This window comes from Columba livia, chromosome 4, assembly GCF_036013475.1.
Source record: "Columba livia isolate bColLiv1 breed racing homer chromosome 4, bColLiv1.pat.W.v2, whole genome shotgun sequence".
NCBI lineage: Eukaryota > Metazoa > Chordata > Aves > Columbiformes > Columbidae > Columba > Columba livia.
The window spans coordinates 53,321,085-53,348,171 of record NC_088605.1 but is presented as its reverse complement, the minus strand read 5'-3'; the positions used below and the strand labels follow the sequence as shown (position 1 = coordinate 53,348,171).

The 27,087-nt window shown below is 42.3% G+C and overlaps 1 protein-coding gene and 1 long non-coding RNA gene across 2 annotated transcripts in view; one reads left to right on the top strand and one right to left on the bottom strand.

Annotated features, from left to right (window-relative positions):
* LOC110359813 (uncharacterized) overlaps positions 1 to 25,907 on the top strand; it is a 31,081-nt gene extending 5,174 nt beyond the window's left edge. Inside the window, exons 3-6 of the long non-coding RNA XR_010472355.1 lie at positions 13,672 to 13,784; positions 19,488 to 19,730; positions 22,234 to 22,286; positions 25,527 to 25,907. This is a non-coding gene — a long non-coding RNA (uncharacterized LOC110359813). The remainder of the gene's footprint in view (positions 1 to 13,671; positions 13,785 to 19,487; positions 19,731 to 22,233; positions 22,287 to 25,526) is intronic.
* BMP3 (bone morphogenetic protein 3) lies at positions 726 to 26,918 on the bottom strand. The gene is made up of 3 exons (XM_065061712.1): positions 25,930 to 26,918; positions 12,923 to 13,833; positions 726 to 5,478 (listed from the first exon to the last, which is right to left on the bottom strand). The coding sequence occupies exons 1-3, from the start codon at positions 26,282 to 26,284 to the stop codon at positions 5,287 to 5,289; spliced, it is 1,458 nt and encodes a 485-aa protein (XP_064917784.1). The 5' UTR covers positions 26,285 to 26,918; the 3' UTR covers positions 726 to 5,286.
* Between the last annotated feature and the right edge of the window lie 169 nt (positions 26,919 to 27,087).

The window sequence follows — 27,087 nt, the reverse complement described above, 5'->3', positions numbered from 1 at the left end:
CTTGGGTCCTCTCAATGCAGCCACGCTTCTTGTGGTTTTGTGTAGTGACGGAGTTCAGATTTACCATGGACTGTAAGCCTCTCTTTGTTAATAACTAACATTGCTTTAACAGGCAGGGATCAAAACACAAGGTAAGCTTGGAATAGCTCTCCAAGCTGCAAAAGAGGAAAGCACATGTGTAAATCTCTGGAAAAAGTACTAATAATCCAAAGCCTTGAGGATGTTGTGCCCAGCCCACCACCCTCATTTTGCTAGACCAGAGGGAAATCAGGAGAGCACCCATTACGTGTTTCAGTTTGTACCAGCGTGCTATATGCAGAAAAACTGCAGGAATAACTTTGCTTCTCGGTTTTAACAAAACAGCCTTGGGTTCCATCCACATCAAGAAAGCCATTAGGGCTGCCTTTGAAATTTCTGCACTATTTTTGTGGTCTGGAATGAAAATTCAGTAAAGAAAATGGACAGAAATCCACTGACACCTTGGGCCTTGGGTCAGGTCCAATAACCTTGGTGGCATATTACTGTCATATAGCTAACCTTTAACTGAATCCATAGTACCCACTCCCCAGCCACTATGTACTTTGCTCTATAAACACGATTTCTGTTTGAATTGTCTTTGCAAATGAGCACTTGAGATGGATGCATTTCCAGAGTACTGAACACAGAAAGAGTGAAGATTTAATGTTCTTGGAAAGACCTGAATACCACACACAGAAAAAAATGAGTTTTCATGTAACAAATGATTTTATTTTATACTTTTTCCAGAGTTCATAGTAAAAATTTCCCATTATTGAAGGGAAAGAAATACAAATCAGGCAAGCTAATACATCAGTAGTGAAACATGCCCTTCATGGTGTGGCTGTGACCTGTCCTTGTGAACTTGACTATGGTCCTAACGTTTCATCTTTGCAATGACAGAGAAAACGGTAGTGTATAAAGAATAAAACATTAAAAGGACACATTGGGCACAGATATAAAATAAATTAAAAGCATCTGTAAAAGTTTATTTCCATATACAAAATACCTTTTCTTTTTTTTTGGGTAATTTAATTTTTTCTAAAAAATTGACATTGTCTGTACAAACATTAACCTTTCAACAGAAATCATTTACAAAGGCTGTTTTTACAAGGAGAAATGGGTTGCTAAACAAAATATCAGTCTCCTGCAAACTGCTGAGCATCTCCTCAGAGATGAACATTCAAAGGTTTTGGGCCAGCCCTGCAGTGAAGCATCATGATTTGCAACCCCAGGGCTGCTTGGCACCTCATGAAAGGTGCTCTGCTCCTTGCAAGTTTGGGGGCCCTCAGACAAAGGGAAAAACAGAGCCTGCCTTGTAACCCTTTTCAGGGGAGGTGTCATGGCTTCTGGCCGGCAGTTCTCCTGGGTCAAGGTGTCGCACTGCAGGATAAATAAGCTTTAGTTTGCACTCTGTATTTTGAACATTTACCATGAGGTTCCCTATTCAGCCTCAAAGAGTGGGATTTTTCCAGAGCTTTCTGCAGTGTCCTCCTCACAGTCTGCTCTTCATTGGGGACTTCGGTCCCAGAAGAGCCTATCTGATAAGAAAGCTTGAGTAGCTTGAGACATTCTCCTGCCTATCTTTTGAGCCAGCCATAAAAATAATGCACAGGCATTAGATACTATAGAATTAGATGGGAAGCAGAGCCATTTATTGATTAATAGTATATCAAAAAACAGAACAGGTGCGAAAAGCCCCCCATGCTGATTTGAGATTAAAATGGTGATTAATAACACTAGTTGGAAATTATTTTGAAGACCCTACTAATACAAAGTTATATACAGAAGTCATTATCTATATGATTAATAAATTATTGATGCCAGACATGGCTTTATTTAGAAAGTTTCCTTTAAAAATACAAATGCAAAACAAGTTGTCTCACTTGTATAACCGATTGGTTAACTGAAGATAACACTCAGTGTAGAGTTGGAAGAGGCAGATCACATTTTACTTGGAAGATTGTACCTATTCTGCATGATACAGTCAACAACGAAGTCTGGCTGTATCTCAGTGAAAACCAAGCATAACATATTCATGCTTGTTTTTGAGTGATGCTTTTAAGATCATTTCCAGGGTGTCTCATAACAGCGCTGGAAAGCATTACCTATAGCTTTGAACTCGGCTTCAGTCCCAAAGAGTGACTCAGCGTGGTTGCCCCAGACTGCTGTGCTGGGGAAACACCTATATTTAGTGAGCGCCTCTGTTTTGGAGTGCACAAGTTGGGAAGCTTGGTTGCCAACACCCTATTCTTATTAACTCTGCTACCATTCAAGGGGTGGGCCAGGGCTCATCTGACCTCTGCATTTTCCTCTGAGGAGCCCTGTTCCTGGCACTACTTGTGGCAGACCCTGTTCACAGACTGAGCTGAGCTAGGCTCAGTCTTGGCCTTCTGCCCAAGAGCCAGCCACTCCAGTTCGTCTCCAGCAAGCAGGATGCTGGGGCTCAGCATCTCCTTACCTTGTGGGCTCCCAGTTCCCCCAGCATTTTCCTGGGGGACTGACTGCCCTTCTCAAAGGCAGCAGTCTTGTTTGCAGTGTGATGAGCCCTCAGTCCTCCCATGGGGAGTTAGAATGCTGTGAGGTATTTTCCACTCTGCACTGTATTCAGGAAGGTGCAGCCTGGTGCTATTCTAAAAAAGGAATATGCTGTAATCCTAACACAGGGTGATGTGGGGAGAAATCTCACCCTTGAGGGCTACTGAGCAGCTCCCATCTCTCTACTGAGGATAAGAGGTACGCACTCCAAGAGCATGCAAGATGCTGTAAAGGAAATTACTTTGGCGATGGAGTGTTACTAGTCATAACCAACTAGCTCAGCCTGAATAAAGAAATGGGACATATTGGCACAAAGCCCAGGTTGTCTTGCCAAGCTCTACGGAATCTATTTTGCAACAAGCCCTCTACAAATTGAAGATTAGATTTAGTTAGGTTTATTGTTTGAGCTTGTGTGGTTTTTAACAGTAGCCACTGCCAGGCCGAATTGTGTAAACAATGGATTTATCTGTGCGCCTCTTACAAAAGACAACTATCTGAAACTACTGCATCTGTTTTTGCTTGTAGAGCCTAATGTCTACTGAAAACCTGAGCCTGCCTCCAGCTTAGCCCAGCAGCATCCCTCACGTGTCCTAATGTCCCAGCAGTGGACCAATGAATTAAAAGGTACTAGCAGCTTGTGCACATCACTACTTCTGACCATCCTTAAAGCCAAGAGAAAGGCACAGCTTTTTCCTCCAGTTTTTAAGTCCATCTGATTTCCATACAGTGTCTGACCTCCTGCATATGGAAGTGGATCAATTGATCCTTGATCTAAATGTACACAGCTTCACACTTAATACTTGGTTTTGATGGTGGTTCTGCTCCAATATGCAATACGCTGCTACAGAGCTCTTAGAATCCTAACATACAGCCATCAGGTCAGATAGCTGTGCTAATTAGTGTTGTTTAATTGGAGCCAATAAAAAAGTATTAAGTTGTACTCTTTGGGAATATGACTGCAAGGGTATGCTGCTCAAGCAGGGCAAGGGAAGAGCCGCAAGCGTAACTCGCATTTGAGACTAATCTGTGTTCTTTTTTCTAAGTTAAACTTCTGTCAGCTTCCACTGAGACTTAGTGTAGCTTAAAAGTGATTGCTGAAAGGATCCCTTGGATACCTGTTATACCTCCACACGTCTTAGAGCATTGCACATGCACATAACTCAGACTGGTAAACACAACAGCACCACTGATCAAATACAAAAAGCAATTACAAGTGTTTAAATTAGCCTCAAACAGCTATGAAGCTGCAACAAGGCATTTATAGAAGAACATTGTTGTCACCCTCAGTAGACTGTGGACTGCTGATTCCAAAGTAGAGAATTCAACCCTCACGACAATGGGGAATTAACCTATTCTTTATGAGTATTTGCCCTTTAAATACGCTATTTCAGAGAGTCAGTTACGTAGATAACTTATGGAAAAGGTTGTTCAATGTTTACTCTTAGTACAAACTTAAACATTGCTCTTACATACCAAAAGTGCTTTAAAAAACATCATCCTCTGTAGATCGTGTTGCTGGAAATGAAACCAGGTTTCTGTCTAAAGTACTGCTGTGAACATCTACTCCATAACAGAATTAAATTTTGCAGCTGTGTCTGAGATTCATAGATTTTTTTTTTCCCCTGCTTGCTGTTTCTCAAATGAATTTTTCTGGTGGATAAACTAATTGAAAAATGTTTTACGTTTTTATTGTGCAAAACCTGCTGGTAAGAAATCTTAAATTGGCAACATAGGTACAACAAATTTGATTTTCAGAGTAGAAGTAAATTGATAGAGGTAAAAAAAAGCTACTATCTGATTAATGTAACAATCAAAACTCACCAAATAGAGCCAGTTTTGATCAAATAATTACAGTGAAGGCCGACAGATAAGAATTATGCACCAAATAATTTCACGTCAGGAATCAACTACCATAACTTACTCTGATTATCTGCAACTATGTTCTAGAATATCTGTTACGAACAGGTCGCTTTGCCACTTCACTAAGAGTGATACCTGCATACACTTAGCCTGCTGAGTTTCCACAGTGGCATGAAAAGTCTTTCCTTTTGAGATACCACAATTTTGCATGCAGTAGTAATGCATTTTGTGTTCTTCAGACCAATGGCACTAACATCTAATAAGATGAATTATGAAGAATATGTTAATGAAAATGAATACACACATGCAATCAGTGACATGTCATACCAAGGAAATAGGTCTATATCTAAGTTGGATTATCTAACACTTTCAGAATGTCAGATTTGTTTTCCTTACTTACTGCAGTACTCAATAACCTAAGGCAGAAAGCTTAGCTTTAACATGAATAATAGTACATTTCTAACCTCCCTCTCCATTAAGTCACCATAAGAACAGAGACAAGAATTAACAGCTACTGCTGTTTCCAAAATCTTGTACAAAAATAGAACAGTATGTCCTTCTGTCAGTCTCAAAAATCTTAAAGAGTCTTCTGTAAATTCCTCTTCCAACTCTCAATTTCAACAGAAACAGTCCCCATTGTCAAAACTTACATCTTGGTTAAATTCAGAGATGAATTAAGTTCATATTCTTTTTCCTTGGAATTGCTATTTAGAATCCATTCCATTTCGATCCTCTTTGTTTGATTTTTTTTTTTTTTTTTTTTTTTTGTCCAAAGGAAATGCATTGGCAGTGCAAACAAAAGGTAGACATGAAAAAAAACCCCACAAAACAGCAAGTGATCACTTCAGCATTTCTAAAGGGTCTCCTGAGATGTTATCTGCATGCACAGGATTCCACTGTCATGTTTGGGTACACCTTAAGAACCACATTTTTATTTTCATCAAAAAATAAGATACTAAGAGAAGACATTTTGTCAGGAACGCAGCAAGGCTCGGGAATACCCGGGATGACCCCAACGGCTCTCACTATGCTCTGGATGGTGGCATGGTTGGATGGCTTCAAGGCCTGCATGAGAAAGATAAAGCAGAAAATGTAACTGCACCCATGTTAGCATGGACCTGCATACCCTAGAACAAACTTTTTTCTTGAGGAAGGGCCCACTGGAGACTCCACAGCTGACTAGCTGTAAAAATCTGTCTTCTACTCAACCATTTCCAGCTGTCACCATAGGTGCCCCGAGCCAGCAGCAGGGAATGCAAATCTGGTCCAGTTTTTTTGGCCACTGGATGCCCCTGTTGCTACACTACTTTGAGCTAGAGCATCCTGCTGGACACAGGGCCTCAGGCTCTTCATGGGACGTGCCTTCCAAGGAAAATGCCCAGGTAGCAGACTTTGCAGCTAGATACCTACAGGTCAAGGTAGTCTCTTCTGACTCTATTAAGCTACATGTGAGCTGCAATCTAGTCTTAAAACTTGTATGTCTGGCACCGAAGCAGTTGAAGTGCCATCAGGCTGAGTCATTACAGAAGCAAAATAAACATAACTTGTAGGCTGGGAAGTTTGACTGGTGGCATGTGAGTGCACTGGGAAAAACAAATGTAGATAAAATATGTAGAGATGAGAGAACAGAAGTACTTTACACCATGATGCTAATTGTTCCAGTTTGTTCTCATGCAAGGTTAGGTTGTTTTGCTCATTCTTCCATGACAAATCACTTCTCATCTGTGTCATTCTCATCATTTGTTAAAACCCTCCAATATATTATACATCATCAGTGACATTCTGAATAATTGAACCCCCAAATCTGATGTCAGTTGTACCTCATATTAAGGTGAAATTTTGCTCCAAAAGACAATGTTTCCTGGATTTATCCTCATGTAAATAGAAACACATTTTGGCTTGATATGAACAAAGAGTGGACCTACCCACTGGGATAACTGTATTTGTTAAAAATCCCAACATATATTAATACACTCATAAAATTTAAAAATGTATTTATAGAAATTAAAAATTAATATATTACATTTCTCCTCTGAACCCCCCAAACCCTTCCAAATCCAAGTATCTGTATGAAAGACAGCTGAGCATGAAAAATGCAGAAGATACAGTTTTTAGGCAAAGACTTTTGCTTTTGTAAGAGTGAAATTTTAATGACGCTTTTTAGAGTTCTTCTTACACGTAGAACCTGGGAATCACATAGTTAAATATACTCAGATGTCAGTGAGAAATATACGCAAAAAGCTCATTTGGGCCAAATTTCCAGTTCGAAGTTTTGCTGCGATGAGAGGTGATTTGCTTTTGGGAAAATCAGTCTTAAGGGTTAGATATCTAACTGCCTGAGGTGTAAGTCTTTGTATGCAAAAAGCATAGGAATAACTCTAAGATTCTGGGCCCTTCTAGCATTTCTGTAGCATGTTAGTACATTTAGGAGTAACTGCTTCCAATTCTGCTGGCAATACACATAGATGTCTAACCTGTCCCTACTTACAGCAACCTAGCTCATGACTAATGCCAACTGTATTTTTCTTCTTCCTCATGGAGACAGCTGTTCCTTGAATTCCAACACATGAATCAGAAAGGACTTTTGCCATATCATGCTATTGAAACTAGACTCAAGAGAACTGGAACCTTTTGACACAATTGAAAAGGATTCACTGGGGAGCATTCAGCTATTCTTTATTTACCTGTTAGACATAATTTGAAAGTTTTTTTCTCCATTTAATGACGAATCTACTTTGCACGCAGGAAGACTGAGCAACAAATGGTGCCAGTCCTGCACATCAGTTGCTTCTGTTTATCCTGCGTGAGCCTCAGAAATTTCTCAAGTATACTCAGGATCCAAGTCCATTTTAAACACAAATGTTACTCAGACCCTGATCTTTTGCCTCAGTCGCTGTTTAAGTTTACGATCGTAGCTTATCAGATGAATGAGATGCAGGGGTGTGGTGATATTCTGTGTAAAGTAGAAACGCAAAGCTTGTTGCACCATCCTCTTAAGGGCTATGGGTTTCCCAGCATGGTTACAAAGACATTACTCTCAGTCTAGGTAGCTAATCTCAAGACAGACATTTCTGTTTGTTTATAATTCAGTGGTACCTATACTCATCAGCAGTAGATCATATGGATTTAAAAAATGTCTTAGATTAGTATACAATCCACATTTCTGTATAACTTCTGCCCGCAAAAGGAAGTGAAAGCTCTGGTAGCATCCAGGCTCGTTTCCTTGCTACGTTGCAGTGCATCATTCTCCACAAAAATAATTGGGAGACAAATAGATCTAAGCCTGCTGATCAGCTATCAAAAGGTAAAACATCTATTGAGACACTGTTTCCCATTGCCAACAGTACTGGAATATTCTGGTCTCAGAATATAATATGTTAAAGTCTCATTGGAAATGCTTCACTTCAGACATGGAATCTGTACTACTAGAAACACTAAAACACTAAATTGTACAGAACTGATTTCAAGTATTGCCTCTGATATCAGTGGAAATAGCCTGGCTACATTCTGTCATTGTATGATAAAAGAATCATCTCTATTTGATAAGAGTATTTTACAATACAGGACATCCTCCGTACTGATTTGAAGTCTGTCTTGAATACAGTCACTGGCCCTTAAGATGCAATTTTGAAGATAACCAGCTGCTTCTGCCATGGAAATTTAACTGTGACTGGAGTAAAATCCGAAGGCGTGTGCTTCTCAGAAAACCAAAATCTACCTTGGAGTACTGAACTGGCATAATGCCCTGCACAAGGGGGGTGAGTTAGGTCATTGCCCCAGGCTGCCTACGCTCTGTTAAGCACATGCTAATGAAAAGCAGGCAAAGATTTCCTTTTAGGAGGGGAGAAGCAGGGAAGGAGGAGAGGAGCAGCAGGAGGGAAAAAAAGCTGAGCTAACTCCAAACTGCCAAATCTGTGAATGAGTCCAGCTGTGGCTAAGGCTGCACCTGCTAAGCTGCATGTATCCTTGGGAGATTTGCTGCCCTGTTCAATTTCATTAGAGGTGTATTAGAAACAGGGCAAATGATGTCACTTATGAGCATTCCTTCCTGACCTGGGAGAAGGTCTGCCTGGCCTGTATGCTCTGCGGTATTATGCAAGCCCAACACGTGGGTTTGACAGCAGTCAAACCAGCTAATTTAAACCAGGGAAATGGTAGGGCTAGCAAATTTGAAGGTGGAAAGGGAGCAGGAAGAGGCACATCTGTTCTTAAATTACTCAACACATCAACTTTAGGAGCTCACCCTCAGCAAGGGAATTTTATATACCCATAGGCACAGATTAGTTTGTTATTGCCTGATGGTTATAGTATCATTTTGCAAACATGGTCTTATTAGTAGCACCAGATATTATGCATGGCTCAAGAATGACACATGGCTCTACAAAATGCTCGCTTCACCTTTTTATATAATTTAGCTTTTCATTCTCTTCGGAAAACAACATGACTTTGGGTTTTGTGATTAAAAAAGCACACAAAAGCAACAATTTCAATTCAACATGGACAGAAATCTACCAATTCCTTTTAGGGAACCAGACTCATTATGGCTTTCAGTGACCTGCTCTCTTAATAAACTAGCGCTCTTTGCAGTACATGGCAACAAATAATCAGCTTCACAGTGTCTAACTATAATGCTCTGCTGCTATATTCTTCACCCAATCAAGCTAGTAGGAATTTTCAGAAGAAAACTGGTATCCTGGTTATGGCACTGTAGGCCTGTGCTTAGTTCATAGCAATCAGACCTTCTGCTTCATGTCAAAGTCAGCTAAACCCTGTGTTTTATTTGCCTATCAATCCCTCCTGTTTATTTCTCACCTTTTTCTACTATAAGCTTTTTCCAGGACAGGGACCACTTCGGATTGTGTGTACATTCCTATCCCAGGCAGAACACAGGGGTGAAGAGGAGGAAGAATCACGCTTCTTTCAGATTGCTAGGCTTAGTTACCATGATAGTAGCCAATACTACAAGTCTACTTATTTGAGAAGATGGAGTTAAACCACAATGTATTAGAGGCCAATGCTATTATTTGCAGGAAAGCAGAACCTGAATTTGGCGGAAATAAATTTGGCTTTATGTTAGAAGTTCTTTTGATGCGTAATGTAATACCTCAGGGGAATTAGCTAAAGACAGGCAACTCACAGATAAACCTGGAACTCCTTTTTCACCCAAGCAATACCTGTTAGCTACCCTTCAGCTGTATGCACCATTTGTACCCCCTTGTCATGCCTCAGAGTGTCAAACATAAGTTTAAACTTCAATTAAACTTAATTTTGCCTCTTCAGAACCACTGGTACTAAACTCATATTTTTACATTTTACTTGCTGGAGCATTTGTATGGCACATCGTGTTTCTTTCCAGAAATTCACTCTGGAAAGTATTCTGGGAATTAAGCCCTGAGTTTATGGAACATGTTAGGGATTTTCCAGGTGCAGGTGCTAACAAAAGCTCTGTGTAACGAATATGAACCTTTTTATTACAGTGCTTCTTTATTGCCCCTCTACTTGTGCTTTCTGAAAGTTTCTTTATCTTCAAGAAGATACATTATGCTTTTTGTTAATGGAGAATCCACGTTCTCAAAGTCTCATATGGATTTTTAAAGAGAGACTTGCTTTCTGTCTTAAACTGGGTATTCCCCATCAGCTCTAGGCAGGATTAGGTTTCAGTCAGATTAAGGAGAGACCAGTAACAAGGCTTCTAAAACCACTGCATTCAAAACTATTTTTGAGAAAGCCTTGTTTGCTCTTGAGCATGCACAGTACTGAGCATTTTTAGGTTTGATCCAGACCCTCTTACAGACAAAGGGGGGTTCTTCCCAGTCTTCAGGCATTGGTTAACCCTGAAATACATGGTATGTATTGCCTATTAAAAAGAGCTTTTCTTCAAGCCCTTTCTGCCTCAGAAGGTAGAAACTTATTTTGTACGTTTGGCAAATGAAAAAAAAAAAAAAAAAATTAGGGAATTTAGTAACTGGTTTGAAATGGTTATTCCCTAGCAAATATCAGATCCTGGGAGTTCACAGAATCATTCTGGTTGGAAAAGACCTTTAAGATCATGGAGCCCAACCATTAACCTAACACTGCCAAGTCGACCACTAAACCATGTCCCCAGGAAGCTCACATATACATCTTTTAAACACCTACAGTGTTATTCAACCACCTCCATGGGCAGCCTGTTGCAGGGCTTGACAACCCTTTCCATGAAGAAATTTTTCCTAATATCAAATCTAAACCTCCCCTGGCACAACTTGAGGCCATTTCCTCTTGTCTTATCACGTGTTACCTGGGAGAAGAGACCAACACCTTCCATGCTACAGCCTCCTTTCAGGTAGTTGTAGAGAGCAATAAGGTCTTCCCTCAGCCTCCTTTTCTCCAGGCTAAACAGCCCCAGTTCCCTCAACTGCTCCTCATGACACTTGTGCTCCAGGCCCCTCACCAGCTTCATTGCCCTTCTCTGAAGTTGCTCCAGCACCTCAGTGTCTTTCTTGTACTGAAAGGCTCAAAACTGAACACAGGATTTCAGGTGTGGCCTCACCAGCACCAAGTACAGGGCACAATCACTTCCCTGGTCCTGCTGGCCATAGTAGTTCTGATACAAAACAGGATGCTGTTGGCATTTTGGCCACCTGGGCACACTGCTGGCTCATATTCGGCTGCTGTCCACCAACACTCCCAGGTCCTCTTCCATGAGGGAGCGTTCCAGCCACTCTTCCCCAAGCCTGTAGGGTTGCATGGGTTTGTTGTGACCCAATTTCATAAGCATCTCAACTACAATTTATTTCTTTGAGAGCCAAACACAATAACCTTAACAAATGGGAACCTAAACTCTTTAGAACTTAAGACACCCTGAAGCCTTTCTAAGGAGCTGCTACACATTTTTTTCCCGTATCATTAGAAATACGGAGGAACTCTTGAGGAATTGTTCTCCAGGAGAACCACTTATTGTCTGATGCATACTTTACTCTTTTATTTGTTTCTTCTGTAATACTGACAGAAGCCCATAGCAGGCATTTCAATTCAAATGAAGAAATGAAGAAATGAAGAATATTTTAGGGGTCAGGATTGGCTGAACTGAAGACACTTTTTTTTTTTGACTCCTTTGAACTGAAATACTTTAACTCTTCTGGTTTAACTATCATGTACTGTTTTCTCTTAAAAAAAATCAGAGCAACACCCCTTTATGCTTAGAATGAAGTTTTTATAACTAAAGCTGCAAGTGGAAATGCTGTCCCAGTCTCAAGCAGAGGGATACAGCAGGATTTTTTATAATTTATGTGTCCTTAAAGGTATAATGGAAGAAGTCCAGGTCCAGCACTTTACAAATTTCTAACCTGTACACTGAATTATTTTTATGAAAGAGCAAAGTTCCATTCAACAATAGAGTAAAAGGCCTGATGCAATTTATTCAAAAGTAATGACTCTATCTCTTCCTGTTCCCTTTCAGTTTTTTTCCTTCAATCCAAAACCTGAGAGCCTGCCATTGCAGTTTGAGGTAGTCATGTATCTCCTTCAGAGACTCCTGCCCTCGTCAGATTCCTTGCTTTCACCTCCATCACCTTTGCTACATTTCTCCACATGTCATTTTCAAACAGTGACTCCCTTGGATCCCTAAGCCACTGAAATTCCACATTAATTCTGGAACTAACTGCCAAAGCTTGAAGACTCTTGAACACGAGGTAACAGTGAGACCAAAAGCCCTACCTTTACTGAAATTTCCTGTGGGCATTATTTGTGCATAGCCCTCATTTTAGGCCAGCCTTAAATACCACATCCTCTTTTCAGGTTTTGGTAGACTCCAGGGGGGTACATATGCTGCTAATAATGATGTTGGGCATTTGATTTTAAGGCACTGAGTTCATACACCTAAGTCATGGGGCTAGGAGAACATCACCCTTTCTGGCTACTCAGATGCAACAATCTCATAATAACCAGAGGATATTTCACAAGACAGTTGGTCAGGATCTACTGCTTTTGGATCTACCTGGTCTGTCATAGAAATGATTAATTTGACTCTTTTGCTTCAACTTAGAGCATCCCAACCACTCCTATAGCTCCACAGTGTCTCTCTGTCATTGTGACAGTAATGCTGCCCAAGGCACACATTTTTCCTAGCACATGATATGTTGACTGACCCCAGTGTGGGTCTGGCCGCAGAGACTCCTTCATGGCATAACAACTACTGTCTAATAAGCAATTTTCTGGGTCTGGCCTATATTATGTTTATTAAACAGGTTAACAACATGTTCACACAGCATTAACACTATTCAGGAAATATTTTACGGTAATTTGGGTTCTGGACAAAAAAACTAATACGATGTAGGATTTTTTAAATTATCTTTACAAGCCTGTCTTTTCAGTAGCTGTTCCAAACCACTACTCCTTTCAGCACAAGACATCACTTATTTACTATATCCCAATATGTAACAGGTGACCAGCTGTGTTTTACTTATGTAGGAGAGAAAACACATAGTTTACAGTAACATACACAGTGTGAAATAATCAACAGAGACTGTACCTTTGGAATAGGGAATTGGCATTCCCCTGAGCAGTAATAGGCATCAAAGGATTTTGGGGAAATAATCCATTCGCTCCAGCCAATGTCTGCAAAATCCACCTTGAGATAGCGTCGGGCGCAATACCTTGGTTCATTCCACTGCTTCCTCCTTGCTGCCTTCAGTGTTTGCTCATCGAACTGGAGAGTTTGGCTCTTCCGGTGATGATTCTTCCTCTGCTTTTTCTTACTCTTTGCCGTCTCTGCTAACTGTGGCTGAAAGGTTTTGTAGGGTTTTCTGTCTTCCCATCTATCCTCCTCATTGTACTGGTACTCGGCTCCTGGTAGCTCATTATTCTGCAATGGCAACAGGACATTTGTGGAGCGTTTTCGCCGTCGCTTCCCAAAGCTGCTCCTCACATGGTTTTGTGGCTTGGGAATGACCATTGCCAGAGGATTACGGTGGCCTTGCAAACTAGAGACAACACTCTCTGGTTCTGAAATAGCAGAGTCATTGGCATAAATCAGAATGTAGGGTTCATAGTGAGAAGCTGCCCTTTTCCAAGGGTGATGGCTGGTCAGATCCATTTTGATGCTGATCAGGAGCTCATTGCTTTCCTTTGCTTCATATAGCAGCTGAGTGATATCCTTCCACTGCCAGGAAAGGCCATCCTGGTAAGCAGCGGAGACATTTATTAGAAAATGTCCCAGGCTCCGAGTCTGGTTCCCAAAAGAAGGAAAGGTCCAAACTGAAAGATGTATCTGAATTTCAGGTTTCCTGGGCCTGTGATGGGAACAGCGTCTGGGTTGGGAACAGTTCCACTGAGCATTGAGCAGACCACCAATATAATAATACACCGAAGCTGACAAGATATTTTCAGACTTGGTAAGTGACGTCAAGTTAAAAACATACATCTCCTGGCTTTCAGGGCTCCCTAGAAGAATAAATATTTACATAAGAATATGGAAATTTCAAAATGTTATAGAAACCAAAAGGACCAAGTGCATTGCTTTCCAGATTACACATTAAGTTAATGAAAAATTTTCACCCAGTGCTGTGGGAACAAGTTTAGGCCACTATTCAGAATAATAAACAAATAGATAAGCTGGTGATTGTAAACCACACACTTTCAATCTGGTTTCCTTGTACTACCTATCTCCATACAGAAATACGTATACATTTACTACTACTCCCCTGACTTCGGGAAACAAACTAGGTCACAGAAACACAGCCTGATAAGAGATGCACTAAGGACTGTATCTATCATCCAGAAAATTAAGTAAGATTTCGCTCTTTTGTTTTCCTCTTTTTGTAACATTTCCAAGCCCCCTCCCTCTCAAAATGCACTTAGGTGATTATGGCTGCCCTGTCCTGACTAAAGAGTTGTCTTTCTTTGTCCAAGACTATTCAGACATGAACAGAATATCAATGGCACTGAACCGTGCCTTTGCTCAGACCTAGCTGAACCTGGAGAAAGGATCCCATTAGCTTCACTAGGCACCGGATTGTCTGTATACTTCCATTATACTGTTGAGTCACAGCCTCAGTCAGAAAAACAAGATTTGTATCCCTACGAGTAGAGGCTCAATGTGGCAGTGAGTAAGAGGAAAAGCCTGGATTCAAGTGGGACATGATTTTCAGTGTTGCCACAGGCTTTCAAGTGTACTGCCAGTTAAGTCACTTGAGCTCTGATTCCCAAGACTGTTCAATGCAAAAAAAGGCCTGGCTGCTTCCTTTAAATCTTCCACTCTGCTCCACTCTATGATCCAGGCCTCAGCTACAAGACAGGCTTTAGGGCTTGGGTGGAATTTCCTCTTAGCTTCTAAAGTTGTCAGAGACTATTAAAGAGGGAGCCAAAATCATTTAACATTTGGTTCAACTACTTATATACATCAGGATGCAAAACAGGCAAGCAAACGTAGAAAGTACTACATATTTCAAAAGCTACATGAAAAGCCAAATTGAAATCTTGTGTTACAAAGGACATTTCCTCTTGATATTAACTGCTCTTCCATTAAAATAAGACCAACCTACTGGCCCCTTGAGTGGCCAGTGACCTTTGCATGCGCAACTGCGTCTTCATGACCCAGAGTCCTTCACAACAGCACAGTTAAGAGATGGGCAAAGAAAAAAATTAATAAAGTTATTGACAACAGTCTTGCACAAAAAGAAGGAATGTGGCTTGCCTCTGAAGACATGGGGAGAAGAAACACCAGGATAGAATCACTGTTTGATCATTTTTAGTGTTTGGATGTCAGGTCTGGAGAAACAGACAATTGACCATAAGCTAAAGACCCACAAGCTTGTCTGACAGTCTTTTGGCTAAGTCAGACACTAATCACAACAGAAGTTTCCCTCTAGAATAATCAGGTTCAGGACTGCTTCAATTACACTGGATAGATTTAGTCATTCCACCAAGGACATGTCATCAATTTTCATGACAGTCAGAAAGCATTTACTAATATTACTGAAGGTAGGTGGGCAGTACTAGAGCAACCCCCAAAAGCAAAAGAAAGCCAACCCAAAATGCCATTTTTTGTGGTGGTGGGGGAGTGTGGTGGTGGTGGCAAAATTCACCAATTTGCTCCAGTGCAGATGGAAACAAACCAAGGACAATACTTCTGCAAGACTGGGGCATTACTGTATCAATTTAGGAGGGATGCGGTGGACAGTGAGGTTTCCACAGCTGTGGAATTAGAGAAGTCAACCTAATCACAGGTATCTTGCACAAACACAAAGACACTCTCCTAACTCAGGCTGATCTGTGAAAACATACGGCTGACTACTTTAATCCCCGATAGGGTGCAAGAGAAAGGCTTGGGGGTAAGGTTTATGTTTTGTTTTAAAATTTCCTGGTTGGACTGTAGTTACGCCTGTCCTACAGAGTGGGAAAAATATAGATCCAAATGTTAGCATGCCATTGAGAGCTATAAAACCGGGCTGTATGGAAAAGTCAAATATATTTAAGCAAAGTTATGTTCTACAGCCCCCAAAAGGGCTGGAAACAACCCAACACATTAGGAGAAAAAGGGAACACAGAGGTAAATGCTTATTTGACATCACGGTATGTCAAAACCCTCTCCTGAGGCTGAAGTTATAGTTTACAGTGGGGACTTTTTGTTGGTTTTAGGTTTTTGTGTGCGTGTTTGTGTTTTTTATTTATTTTTTTTTTATTCCAAGCAATGACAAGCATAGACATGCCTGTGGACTAGGGTCAAACAGCCTCCCAGCTTCCACCCACAAAACCTTGTAATAAGTCCTCCACCCAAGCAAAACCAAATAATTTCCAATACTGATCTTTCATGTATTTTGACAGCTTTATGTTCTCAGTGACATTCTGTGCTTCCAGGGACTGATACCACAACTGCTAATGCTATTCAGATAAGTCTGGGTAGGAACAACCCCAGGTTCCAGTATAAGTTGGGGAACGACCTATTAGGGAGCAGTGTAGGGGAAAGGGACCTGGCGGTCCTGGTGGACAGCAGGATGACCATAAGCCAGCACTGTGCCCTTGTGGCCAGGAAGGCCAATGGCATCCTGGCGGGTATTAGAAAGGGGTTGGTTAGTAGGTCGAGAGAGGTTCTCCTTCCCCTCTACTCTGCCCTGGTGAGACCACGTCTGGAATATTGTGTCCAGTTCTGGGCCCCTCAGTTCAAGAAGGACAGGGAACTGCTGGAGAGAGTCCAGCGCAGAGTCACGAAGATGATTAAGGGAGTAGAGCATCTCCTTTATGAGGAAAGGCTGAGGGAGCTGGGTCTCTTTAGCTTGGAGGAGACGGAGGGGTGACCTCATTAATGTTTATAAATATGTAAAGGGTGAGTGTCACGAGGATGGAGCCAGGCTCTTCTCACTGACAACCAACGATAGGACAAGGGGCAATGGATACAAACTGGAACACAGGAGGTTCCTCTTAAATATGAGAAGAAACTTCTTCTCAGTGAGGGTAACAGAGCACTGGAACAGGCTACCCAGGGAGGCTATGGAGTCTCCTTCTCTGGAGACATTCAAAACCCGTATGGACATCTTCCTGTGTAACCTCATCTAGGCGTTTCTGCTCTGGCAGGGGGATTGGACTAGAGGACCTTCTGAGGTCCCTTCCAATCCCTAACATTCTATGATTCTGTGAAGTCCAGCAAAACACTGGACCCACTGCATCTCCATCCCCACCCCAACAATCTAAGTGGCCTCTTTTTCTAAACTTTTTTTTTTTCTAACCTATATTCTTACCAACACATTAAAAAAGCAGGAATCAGTCTCAGTAGAAAGATAGAACCCTTCTCCCCAATATATTACATGCATTGCTCAATTAAATTAAGGAAAAGACAACATACACTTTTCTCAGTGAAACAGAAAAAAAAAAAAGGCGAAATCATTTATGCAAGACACCCTTGTTTACACATTCAGCCCAAGCTGATGGTGGTTAACATAGGCTCTGATAGGTAAGGTCCCAACAGCTGAAAACTAATGTACCCAAGCTATCCAATTTCTAGCTATCACTCATGCTTGGGGAACTAGATTTTCTTCAATTTTGATCCTACTTTTAATTCCTCAAGCCAAAACCAGCTATTTATTGTGTTTGTACTAAGCACACATAAGGACCTGACCTCTGCTGCATTTGTAATCTCTAATATAATAAAGTTAATATGTAATTTGGCAGAGCACTAAGTACATTAGTTGTAGAAACCAGAATTTATTATGTCTCCTGAGCACCTGTTAAGGAAGTTATTATTTGAATCACTCTTATACGTTGAATGACAGGTTTTGATTTTTATTTTTTAGTAAGAATTCCAGTTACCAAATACTGCCTTTTCTAAACTGCATATTGTAGTGGAACACAAACCAAGCTGCTTTTGTTTATGAAGAAACTCTAGATGGCGTGAAACAGACACAGGAGGAATATATACTTTAGATTAAAAGCAAAACTCAAGAAGCCACCCTTAGTATTTAACTCTACACCAAAGACAAAGTACTTGCAGTAGGTGGTGCTATTTTCTCACTGAATGACCTCCAAAATCAAACCGCTCAAGGATTTTCAGCTCGTTCAGTCTGCAAAATCATCTTGAAACCACTTACGAGTGGCCAGCACAGATGTCTATGGATTTGCTGGGTTCTGGCTCAGAAGAACCCAACTGTGTGACTTGGGTTTCTGTCACAACTTAGAACACTATGTCAAATACATCCTTTGTGTGACAGTAATACCTAACGCTTGGATGTGAGCAATGCACTGAAAGCAGCATTCCTCAGACTAGCAATTACCCTGAAAAATGACAAACACATAAAGGAAGATTCAGCTTTGAAATGTCTACACACACACCTTTTCCTTGGGACAATTTAATTCCATTTAGGTGAAACTTAGTCCTTAAGCCCAGAGGACAGAACTTGACAAAAATCTGTCCTCACAATAACATAATTTAAACTATTAGCCAACATCAGGAGCATAGCTTAAACTTTTAACCAATGTCAGGAGGTATTTAGTAGCATTCAGCAATATTTTATTGTAATGTGGGAAGCTTTCCATGAGCCTCATCCAGCTTGCTCTGCTGACACCAGTGAAGTTTTACTGACTGATGTGAGCTGAGGATTTAGTCCTTATAATTACTTACACTGATAACTCCTCATATAGACTGTTTGATTGACTGATTTCCCCCCTTGCTAGGCCCAAAGAATCCCAAACAAAAACCCAAGCCAAACCTAGGTATTGCTTTAATACCTTGTCAATGTAACTACCTTTAATACTTTGTAGATGTTCATTAAGTGGTATTTCCTAGGATGCTGCTATCAATAGCTCCATTTTAAATACAAGGGAGGAGGGGGCCAAACTGCAGGGTGAAGTCCATCCACAAGTGCTTAGCAGCCAGTGGAAAGAGCCAGGCTGACTAAGCCCAGCTAAAGCCTCCAGACAGTTTGTCCTCTATAAAAAGACTTAAACATAACTAGATCTACTTGCAACAAAGTCTTCTATTTGGTCTAGAAGTATAACGTCAACTTTGCATGTTAAAGGAAGTAAAACACAGGCCTAGAAACCTATGCCCTAGAAGATCAGGGCATCACAATAGCTTTTTTTCTTATACTTCACATATCAAACAAAATCAGTGAAAACAGCAGCTTTGCAGCAGCTTTCTTTCCACTGGTTGCCTAGACAAGAAATGGCCTGTTGCAGACATATACAAGTATCTCATATTTCAGCAAATATGACCCCTCAGAGCAATGCTGGATGGGAGGCTGCCCTCTGCCTGGGCTGGCTCTCAGGATACAGCAGTGGTAGGAAGATCTTATGAACCCTGGGTGTCCTTGCACTGCAGGCAGCTGCTGGAGGAAACTCACAGTCAGATCCACCACCTTACTGCCTGGCAAAATTCTGCCTGCTATCCCTGAGCAGCTGTACTTGGTAAACCTCACATTCACAGCAGTATACAAGGCAATTCAATGGCAAGTCAGTATTATTTGAACAGCAGTAACTTCCTGGCTCACTGTATGTACTTCCCAGCTCTGTGAGCAGCAGGTTTCTGTCAGAGCACCACTACTTGAAGTACGCTTTTAGTTGTTTCTTAAAGTGAGTTCTGCTTACTCAGCTTCACTCTCTTGTAGTAAAAAATAGAAAGTGCAGGAAGACACCTCAGCAACAAGGCATGTAAGAAGGAGAAGATTTAAGAGGAAACAAAGGAAAGTTACATGGAACAGAGATATACGCAAGGAATACGCTGCTACTTTCCAGATACTCTGAGGCCAGATTTTAATGACTATCTCTGCTCCCCTTTGTATGTTGCTGCCAGTCTGATGAGGAATTTTAAAGATGAACCTCTGCATGACAGCTCTTTTGAACTGTAATAGGTAAGACACACCATCACTGCATTTTTTGTATTTCTCACTTATACAGTGTAGAGCTTTGGTGCAGCAGCCATGAGCTGGACAGAAAGGTACTTCACAGGGAGAACATTTCATTACTGGTATTCATGTAGAATATAATTAGGAAGGTGCATGCAGTTAAATGGATAGGCTACAGCTTTATTTGCCTCCTCAGCACATCTGCAAGTCATTATTCATCTGTGTGCTTAATTGAATGAAACCCAGACCCCAATAGTACCATGGCAAAGCTTGCACTGGGCCAGTGTCACTTCCCCAGTCTCCTGCGCAAGTGACAGCAAAGCTTTCCTGGTGTGGGGGAGACGCAAGGCACTCTAGGCCTAAAGCAGAAATGCCTTACTATATCACACAGGTGGTTGTGACCCAGACACCAAGTCAGGGTGTGCCATCACTCAAGGTATGGGGTATTAGAGATGTCAGCTTATTTACTGATAGTTCAGACGAGAAAGCAACCCAGCTCTTAGCACTGCAACTGAAGTACTTGTACTCACTGAATCTCACAGAATCTTCCTTGCCTTCCTGCAATAGTACACAGCTGTATGGATTGCCTATTACTGGCATTACAAAGACATTTTAAGAAAAAGCAGTAAGTCTGTGGAGACTGACATCATCGGCATGAACATACTCATGTTAAAATGGGCATTTCCAGGCATCAGTAAGCTGGAACAAGCCCGCTAACATGTGGTGGTTTTACCTTTATAAAGGATGCACTGACGTTTTTATGGACTGCCAAATCTATCCCATGGGTGAAAAAGGATGCAATAATGAGGACTATTTATAGTCATCATTAGCCATAATTTAAATAAGATATTAAAGGAGAGCCCTTGTGCCACTGCACAGTCAAGAATATATCAATGTTTCTGTTGTAAAACTTTGTTTTCATGGTTCATAGTCCAGCTACAAAAGTTCACTCAGAGCTGGAAACACGAACTAGATCCAGAATGGGAACACGAATTTGGAAGCCAGATTATTTCTTTTTTTCCAAGTCTTTCGCTCTTGATTGCCGCTTCACCCCTTACCAAGTTGAGTATTTTGCAAAGGAAAAATACAGCATCTGGTTCCCTCTTTTTAAAAAGCACAGAACTTGATGCCAAACTGGTTTTATTAATTCTTTTAGCAAAGCAGATAAGGTTATAGCAGCTAGTAACTTGATATAAAAAAGTTAAAATCCACCAGATATAAAAAAATAAAAATCCACCACCAATTAAAGCTATCAGCTACTTAAGTAATAACCTTCAAGAAACAGTGATGGTACATGCTCAGGATCTCAGGATTGCAGGACATGAAAAGCACAAATAAGCACATTGCATATCATAAATGTGCTGCACAGTGGGTAAATGATCTCTCTTCTATATATTTTAAGCAGAAAGATGACAGCAGGTCCAAAAACAAAACATCATTTCAAACCCAAAGCTAGCATAAGCTGACCAAATAAGGAGGTTGCATCACTAAAGTACACAAATCTGAGAAGGGGAACACAAAAAGCTGACTCTTCTCACAATCATGATTAATTCCACTTCAGCTGGTGGCAGTTGGTCGGCTCTGTGAAAACCAACCAACTTGTGCACAGCCTGTCCCCTTGAGGCCAGAATTCTTCACATGGAAAGACGTGCTATAGAAACTGTGACTGAGTGGGGACTGTGAGTACACAGTTCATCTGCTTGCATGACAGCACAGCAAGACAGGTAGTTACAGAAGCCAGAAAATTAAAAGGCTGTTTCTGATCCTGAGAGGCCAAACCTACAGATCCTGACCATTTGGCTTAGACAAGGCTTGCAGATTTGAGTCCAGCCTGTCCAAATCATAGCTGAGTGGTTTTCAAGTTCCTTCTGCCTAAAAATCACCAGGGTGCTGCTGCTTGCATTTTATTTATAGGGGTACAGGAAAGAAAAACAAACAAAACCCAAACCAAAACCAAACAAAAAAACCCCAACCAACAACAACAACCCACACTCTCACTGTCTCCTGCCTGAATGCTTTTAAAGCTCTCATTACAAAGGACTTAATGTTGTTACTCGAGCTGAAAAAGGGTAGAATTTGGCCTGTACTGGTTTTCACAGGCTGATGGCGGCTGGTGACTAGCTGGTTTCCCTGTGCAGTACTTGGTTCCCCTGTTTGCGTGGGCACTTCATACCGCAACAAAGGAAAGAAAGGCATTTTGAAAAGCAGGAGAACATAGTTCTTAAACCACAAGAATTGGCCCAGGGGCAGGTGTAATACCTAAAATTACTTGAGATTCAGTCAATAAAAAAAGAGTTTAAAGTAATTTCTGACTCTATAGCTTTACTATAACATCATTAGAAGGACCTTCCAATTGAAGTTAAGTTCTTTGGATGACTCATTTGGAAGACATGTTCCTTTACCAATAATATGATTAAAAGTATTTTCAAAAGGGAACTGAAAGTTTAGTGTTTGAGGCTTTTATGTTTCCATTCTCTTTTATTTATTCCAGGCTGTATCTTTCTTCCAGATGGAGAGCGTCAGAAGTTGCAGATCAACACACCTCTATGGGAAGCACTGAAGGTAAGTGGGTTTTTATCAGCTGGAGGTCTGGTCCTCCAGTGGTTTCACTAACTGGCAAAAGAAAATAATGGTTGTGTGCAGAAACTGATGCACCGACTCAGTTACAGTTTGAGCATGCTTGTCAGAACAGTCAGAGTGTTTGGCTCTAACTCACGCATCATCTGACCTTCCCAGCTTTCATTTTAGAGTCATAGGGAATGGAAAACCACTCACTGTTCTGGTACCTCCAGGCAAAGAACCGGAAAAGGCGCTGTTTTAGGATTTTTACTTAAGTAGGGCTCGCTCTGAGACCTGGGCTAAGCCAGGCAAGGGCTGCTAGTGTAAACCCAGAAACATCCCGCAGCAATGACCCAGCTGTCACAGACATCACAAGCTGAATATCCTTTGACTCAAATATGCAGAAATAAATTAGAACTGTTATATCAATGATGGAGAACAGTGCTAGAATGTAACTGGATATATTGTGAATTATATATATCCTTCACTTGGAGTGGATTCGGAGCCTAGGGTTCCTTTCAGCTTTGTCATGGGCATTGAAGGTTACTTTTTTGAGTGACTCAGACTGAACAATTATGTTTTGAGATAATTTAGCAAGATTAATGGAAAGCAAATTTGCCCAAATGGAAGATCACATGAACATTCATCAAAATCAAAGGCCAAAAACCCCAGCCCAAACAACAAACCACTAATAATCCAGCCTAATTGTGAAATCTGGTGTGTGAGATTTCAGGGCAGTGTGGGGCAGAAACTTCAGAGGTGTTCATGCAGGGCTGAAGCTCTCATCCTAACCCTTCACAGGACTGAGCCACAGAAAGAGAAACTTGCATTTAGCAGTTGTTAAGATGCATCTTATGATTAATCATGTCTTAGTTTTTTCTTGCTGGCTGTCCATTGCAAGACAGCAGCTGCCACATGCAATACTGCTTCTTAGACTAGAAACAGGGATGAGTTTCACCAAATCCTGTCAGTACTTGGTCTCATCACACGACACTCTTACAGGGCCCCAAAAACGTGTTGGGTAAGTTAACCAGGAAAGGCCTTTCCCATGTGCTGCAGAACAGCCAGAAGCCCTCCAGGGCAAAAGCACGACCGAAAGGTTTCACAGTCACATTTGAAAGTTGTGTTTCAGAAAATAAACTGGTCGTCTCCTGAAAATAATATAGTTACATTGCAAAATGTATGGTTAAACTGCAAAGGAAATCACTAAAGATTTCCTTCAAGGCCTCTTGTTTTAGGTGTAGGAGAAATTAGCAGATTCTCAAGCAAGTTCTGCTCATCACACATAAAAAGTTGTCTCCTAAAGTGGCTGGCATAAGGAGCTGAAGGAGTAACAGGAACATAATTGATTAATTTAACTGATGCAGTCACATTAAGGACAAGGGGAAGCTGAGGAGTGCAACAGTCAGAGCAGAGGAACTAGAAACAAATCACCTCGAAAGGGAAATACTGTGGATGAGCTGCTCCCATCTCAGGGCTGGCCAGGCAGTCAGGTGCAAGGGAACAGTCAGAAACCAGAGAAAAGCCTTTTCACTGCCCCCACTGCCTTAAGGAACATTTGATCTAAGGGTTTTATGGAAATGCACTTTTCTGCCATCAATAACCACACAAATGAGCTTCTGCCGCCTACAGGGAGAGAAGGACAACAGCTACTTAGTTAAATATTTTGCAGAAATACTTATAGAAGTGTCAGGAAACTTATAACCACTTCCAGTTTATTACTTGGGCACTTGAACTGTGAAAGTATTGGCAGAGGAGGAAAGGGATTAGTAAACAAGTGTGTTTATAGGACTGCTACCACCCAACGTCAAGTGACAGTATAAATGTAATAAAAGACCACAGAGATGGGATTTGAACCAAAGGCCTTCTAGGTTTAGAACAATAAATATCTTTAATCAGATATGCTTAAAGGAGCAAATATCACTCTGTTGGGATTATAGCTTCCTCCTGCCCTTTTTATTTTAGGATTGTGTCTTCTGCTCCTTCAGTGAGGGAACTGTTTATTTCAGAACAAAGCAATGTACATTAGACTTCTTATTGCAAAAAAAGGTCACATTAGAAATACAACAGAGTTCCTCTGTAGGAGTAGCACCTGGGGAGTCCCCACTCTTCATCCTCCAAAACCTTCTGAACCTTCTTTAACCTTCTAAAGCCTCTCTCATAGGCAGAAATACTTGCAGTAACATGTGATGGAGAGTGTTTGTAGGGCTGAATCCTAGCACGTCAAAGCTATTCAATTATTTATGGTATTTGATCTCTGTGCAGAGCTATCCTATAACAGACATGGTTGCCTTTAAAGAATCAGAAGTAACAACTCGCAAAGAAACCTAAAGAAGGTCTGGCACCCAGCTCTTAGTTTTCTGGGAAAGGAAGGAACCAACGCAGGTCACAAACTCCCAGACAAAACTCAGTTTAACTGCTAGATGCTTGTCTCTGAAAAAGCTGCTAGGTAAACCCACTAGTGTGATGAAAAATAAGAGACTGGCAAATCAGGCTGACATGAATGGCACAGTAGTTATCGTACAAGCAGTGAGTTTTTGGGATGCAGTGGACTTGGGAAATATATTCCCAGTAAGGGTCATGTTTGGGCTCTGACATTTTTGCTTAACCCTTGCAGAGGTCAAATGCACAAAAAGCAGAACAGTGGAGCTGGGGATGCAGCAATAAGACAGTGCCATCTTCTCTTTCAGCTAGGACACAGTTCTTTTGGGATGCTGCCATGTTAAACACAAGCCTCCTCCCTTTATATAAAATGATTTTACATTTTCATAAATCTACCTGAGCACGCCAGTCTATAATCATGCAGAGATCTAAATGCCACTGCCAAAGATGCTGAGATGCAATATTTACCATGCACAAATTTTGCTTTAACTAAACTCATTTGTCATTGCCTCTAGTTACCAGTACTGTAATCAACATCTCAAAAGGAGTATTCTGTAGATAATCTAAAGGATTGTCAGGTCATGTTATTGCTCACATGCAAATCAGCCCTTGGTTTCAACAGAAGCTAAACATGCAAAACAGTGATAAAAGGAGACTCCAGAGAGGATATGTTAATTACTCCACTTCCCTCATATGGTGCTCAGATACCATATGGCAGAGACGCTGCATACAGAGTTAAAGAGAGAAACCAGTAATTAAAATATGGGAGACAATATAAACATTATATCCTAAAATGCAAGACTGCTGCTGCAGGAAGCATAGCCTTGCTTATCCTTTTGTCATCTTTTTCCCCACGTCAAGTTCCCTGGTCAATAACACAGATCTGCTGAAGGAGAGAGCTGCTGCTCAGGACTGGCACTACTCACACGCATACCGACAGACCATGACCTTCCTTTTTGCAGAACTGAAGCCTATTTATTTGCCCTCACAGTTTCACCTGAAAGCGAGCTGCTTCCGAAATCTCGCTTGGTCTGCACAGCAGCCAAGGTCTCCCAGCCGAGAGATCTTCCTTCTGTTGCGGAGGCGCACCCGTAGCCGGGTCTACCGGCTCCCGGCCCCGCTGTACCGTCCTCGCATGGCCAAGGAGACACGGGCAATTCTCCGGGGTCGCCGAAGGACCGCGGTCCCACTCGGCCCCCGCAGCAAGCCCCTCCTCACCCGCATGGCACCCCGCTGCCCACCCCTGCTCGGCCCCGGGACTCACCTGCTCCCAGCGGGCGGAATCCACGCACCGTGTTGCCCTGGCGCGGGTGCAGTCTGGGCAGCCCCGACGGGTCCTGGGGCCGCGGTGCCGCCGCCCGCCCCCCGCGGCTGCCGCTGTACTGGTCGTAGAGCCGCAGCATGTGCTCCGAGACCTTGTCCCGCGGCTGCAGCCGGTCCTGCTGCTGCCCCAGGCCGTAGTCACCTGCCGCGGCTCTCGCCCGGCCGCCCCGTACTCCTCCCGTGGCAGGGCGACGCTGCAGCTCGACCCAGCGAGCCTTCAGCACGTCTCCCGGCGGCAGACACAGGCAGCCCCAGCCCAGGCACAGGCACAGCACCCAGCGGGTCAATGCCGCCATCCTACTTCTCCGACCCGGCTGCACGGGCTCCGCAGTCCCTTTCGTCCCGTTTGCCCCGGCCGGCAGGCAGACAAGCGAGACCGAGACCCCCAGCGAAGTTTGCTTCGGCAAGATGCAAACCCCGGCGGCCACGAGCGCAGATGGGGACGCGTTAAAAATCGCAGACGGGGTTTCCTCTTTTAGGAGAGAGGAAAAAAAATAAAACAAGCAAAAGAAAAAAAAGTGGGTGGAGGAAAGCGCCACGGTATAAACCACCCGTCCTTCCCGGTGCTGGCAGTGAAGGGGCTTATTCCCCTTGCTGCGCAGGTTGTTTTTTGGCAAGAGGTGAAGGTGTTGCTCTCCCTGCAGCTGGATGCTTGTCCCCTGCTTTGACTGGTGCAGGCGCAGCCCGGGTGAGTTTTTGTGGGGTGTGTACGCGAATGTGCGTGTGTGAGCCAGTGGGAGTCCCGGCTCCCGGGGCTGATATGTGGAGTCAGCAGCCAATCACACCGCCTTCTCGTTCTGCTACGGCTGCAAGCAAGAGGCAAAGCGAAGGGGAAACCACCACCCAAAGGAAAGCGCACACACGCAGAGGCAGAGGGAGACTTGACCCTGGAAACGCGGACACGGGCACTGACTGCCACCCTGAAGGCAGCCGGGGAATAGGGTGGTGGGATGTTCCCCTTTTCCCACCTCCACCCAACCTCCAAAGGCAGCAAAATAACATGACTGCAATAAAACAAATATCACGACTCAAACTGTGCTCAGCTCTCTGCTACACAAAAATCTCAAGGCTTGGTGGAGGTCACAGCACAGTCTATGGC

What these genes read in the sequence shown, in the direction of transcription:
- BMP3 (XM_065061712.1), bottom strand. Translation starts at nt 26,284, where the DNA reads ATGGCGGCATTGACCCGCTGGGTGCTGTGCCTGTGCCTGGGCTGGGGC. An exon ending in ATTCCGCCCGCTGGGAGCAG is followed by an intron (nt 13,834 to 25,929) that starts GTGAGTCCCGGG and finishes TTATTCTTCTAG; the next exon opens with GGAGCCCTGAAAGCCAGGAG. An exon ending in GCCAATTCCCTATTCCAAAG is followed by an intron (nt 5,479 to 12,922) that starts GTACAGTCTCTG and finishes TTTCTCATGCAG; the next exon opens with GCCTTGAAGCCATCCAACCA.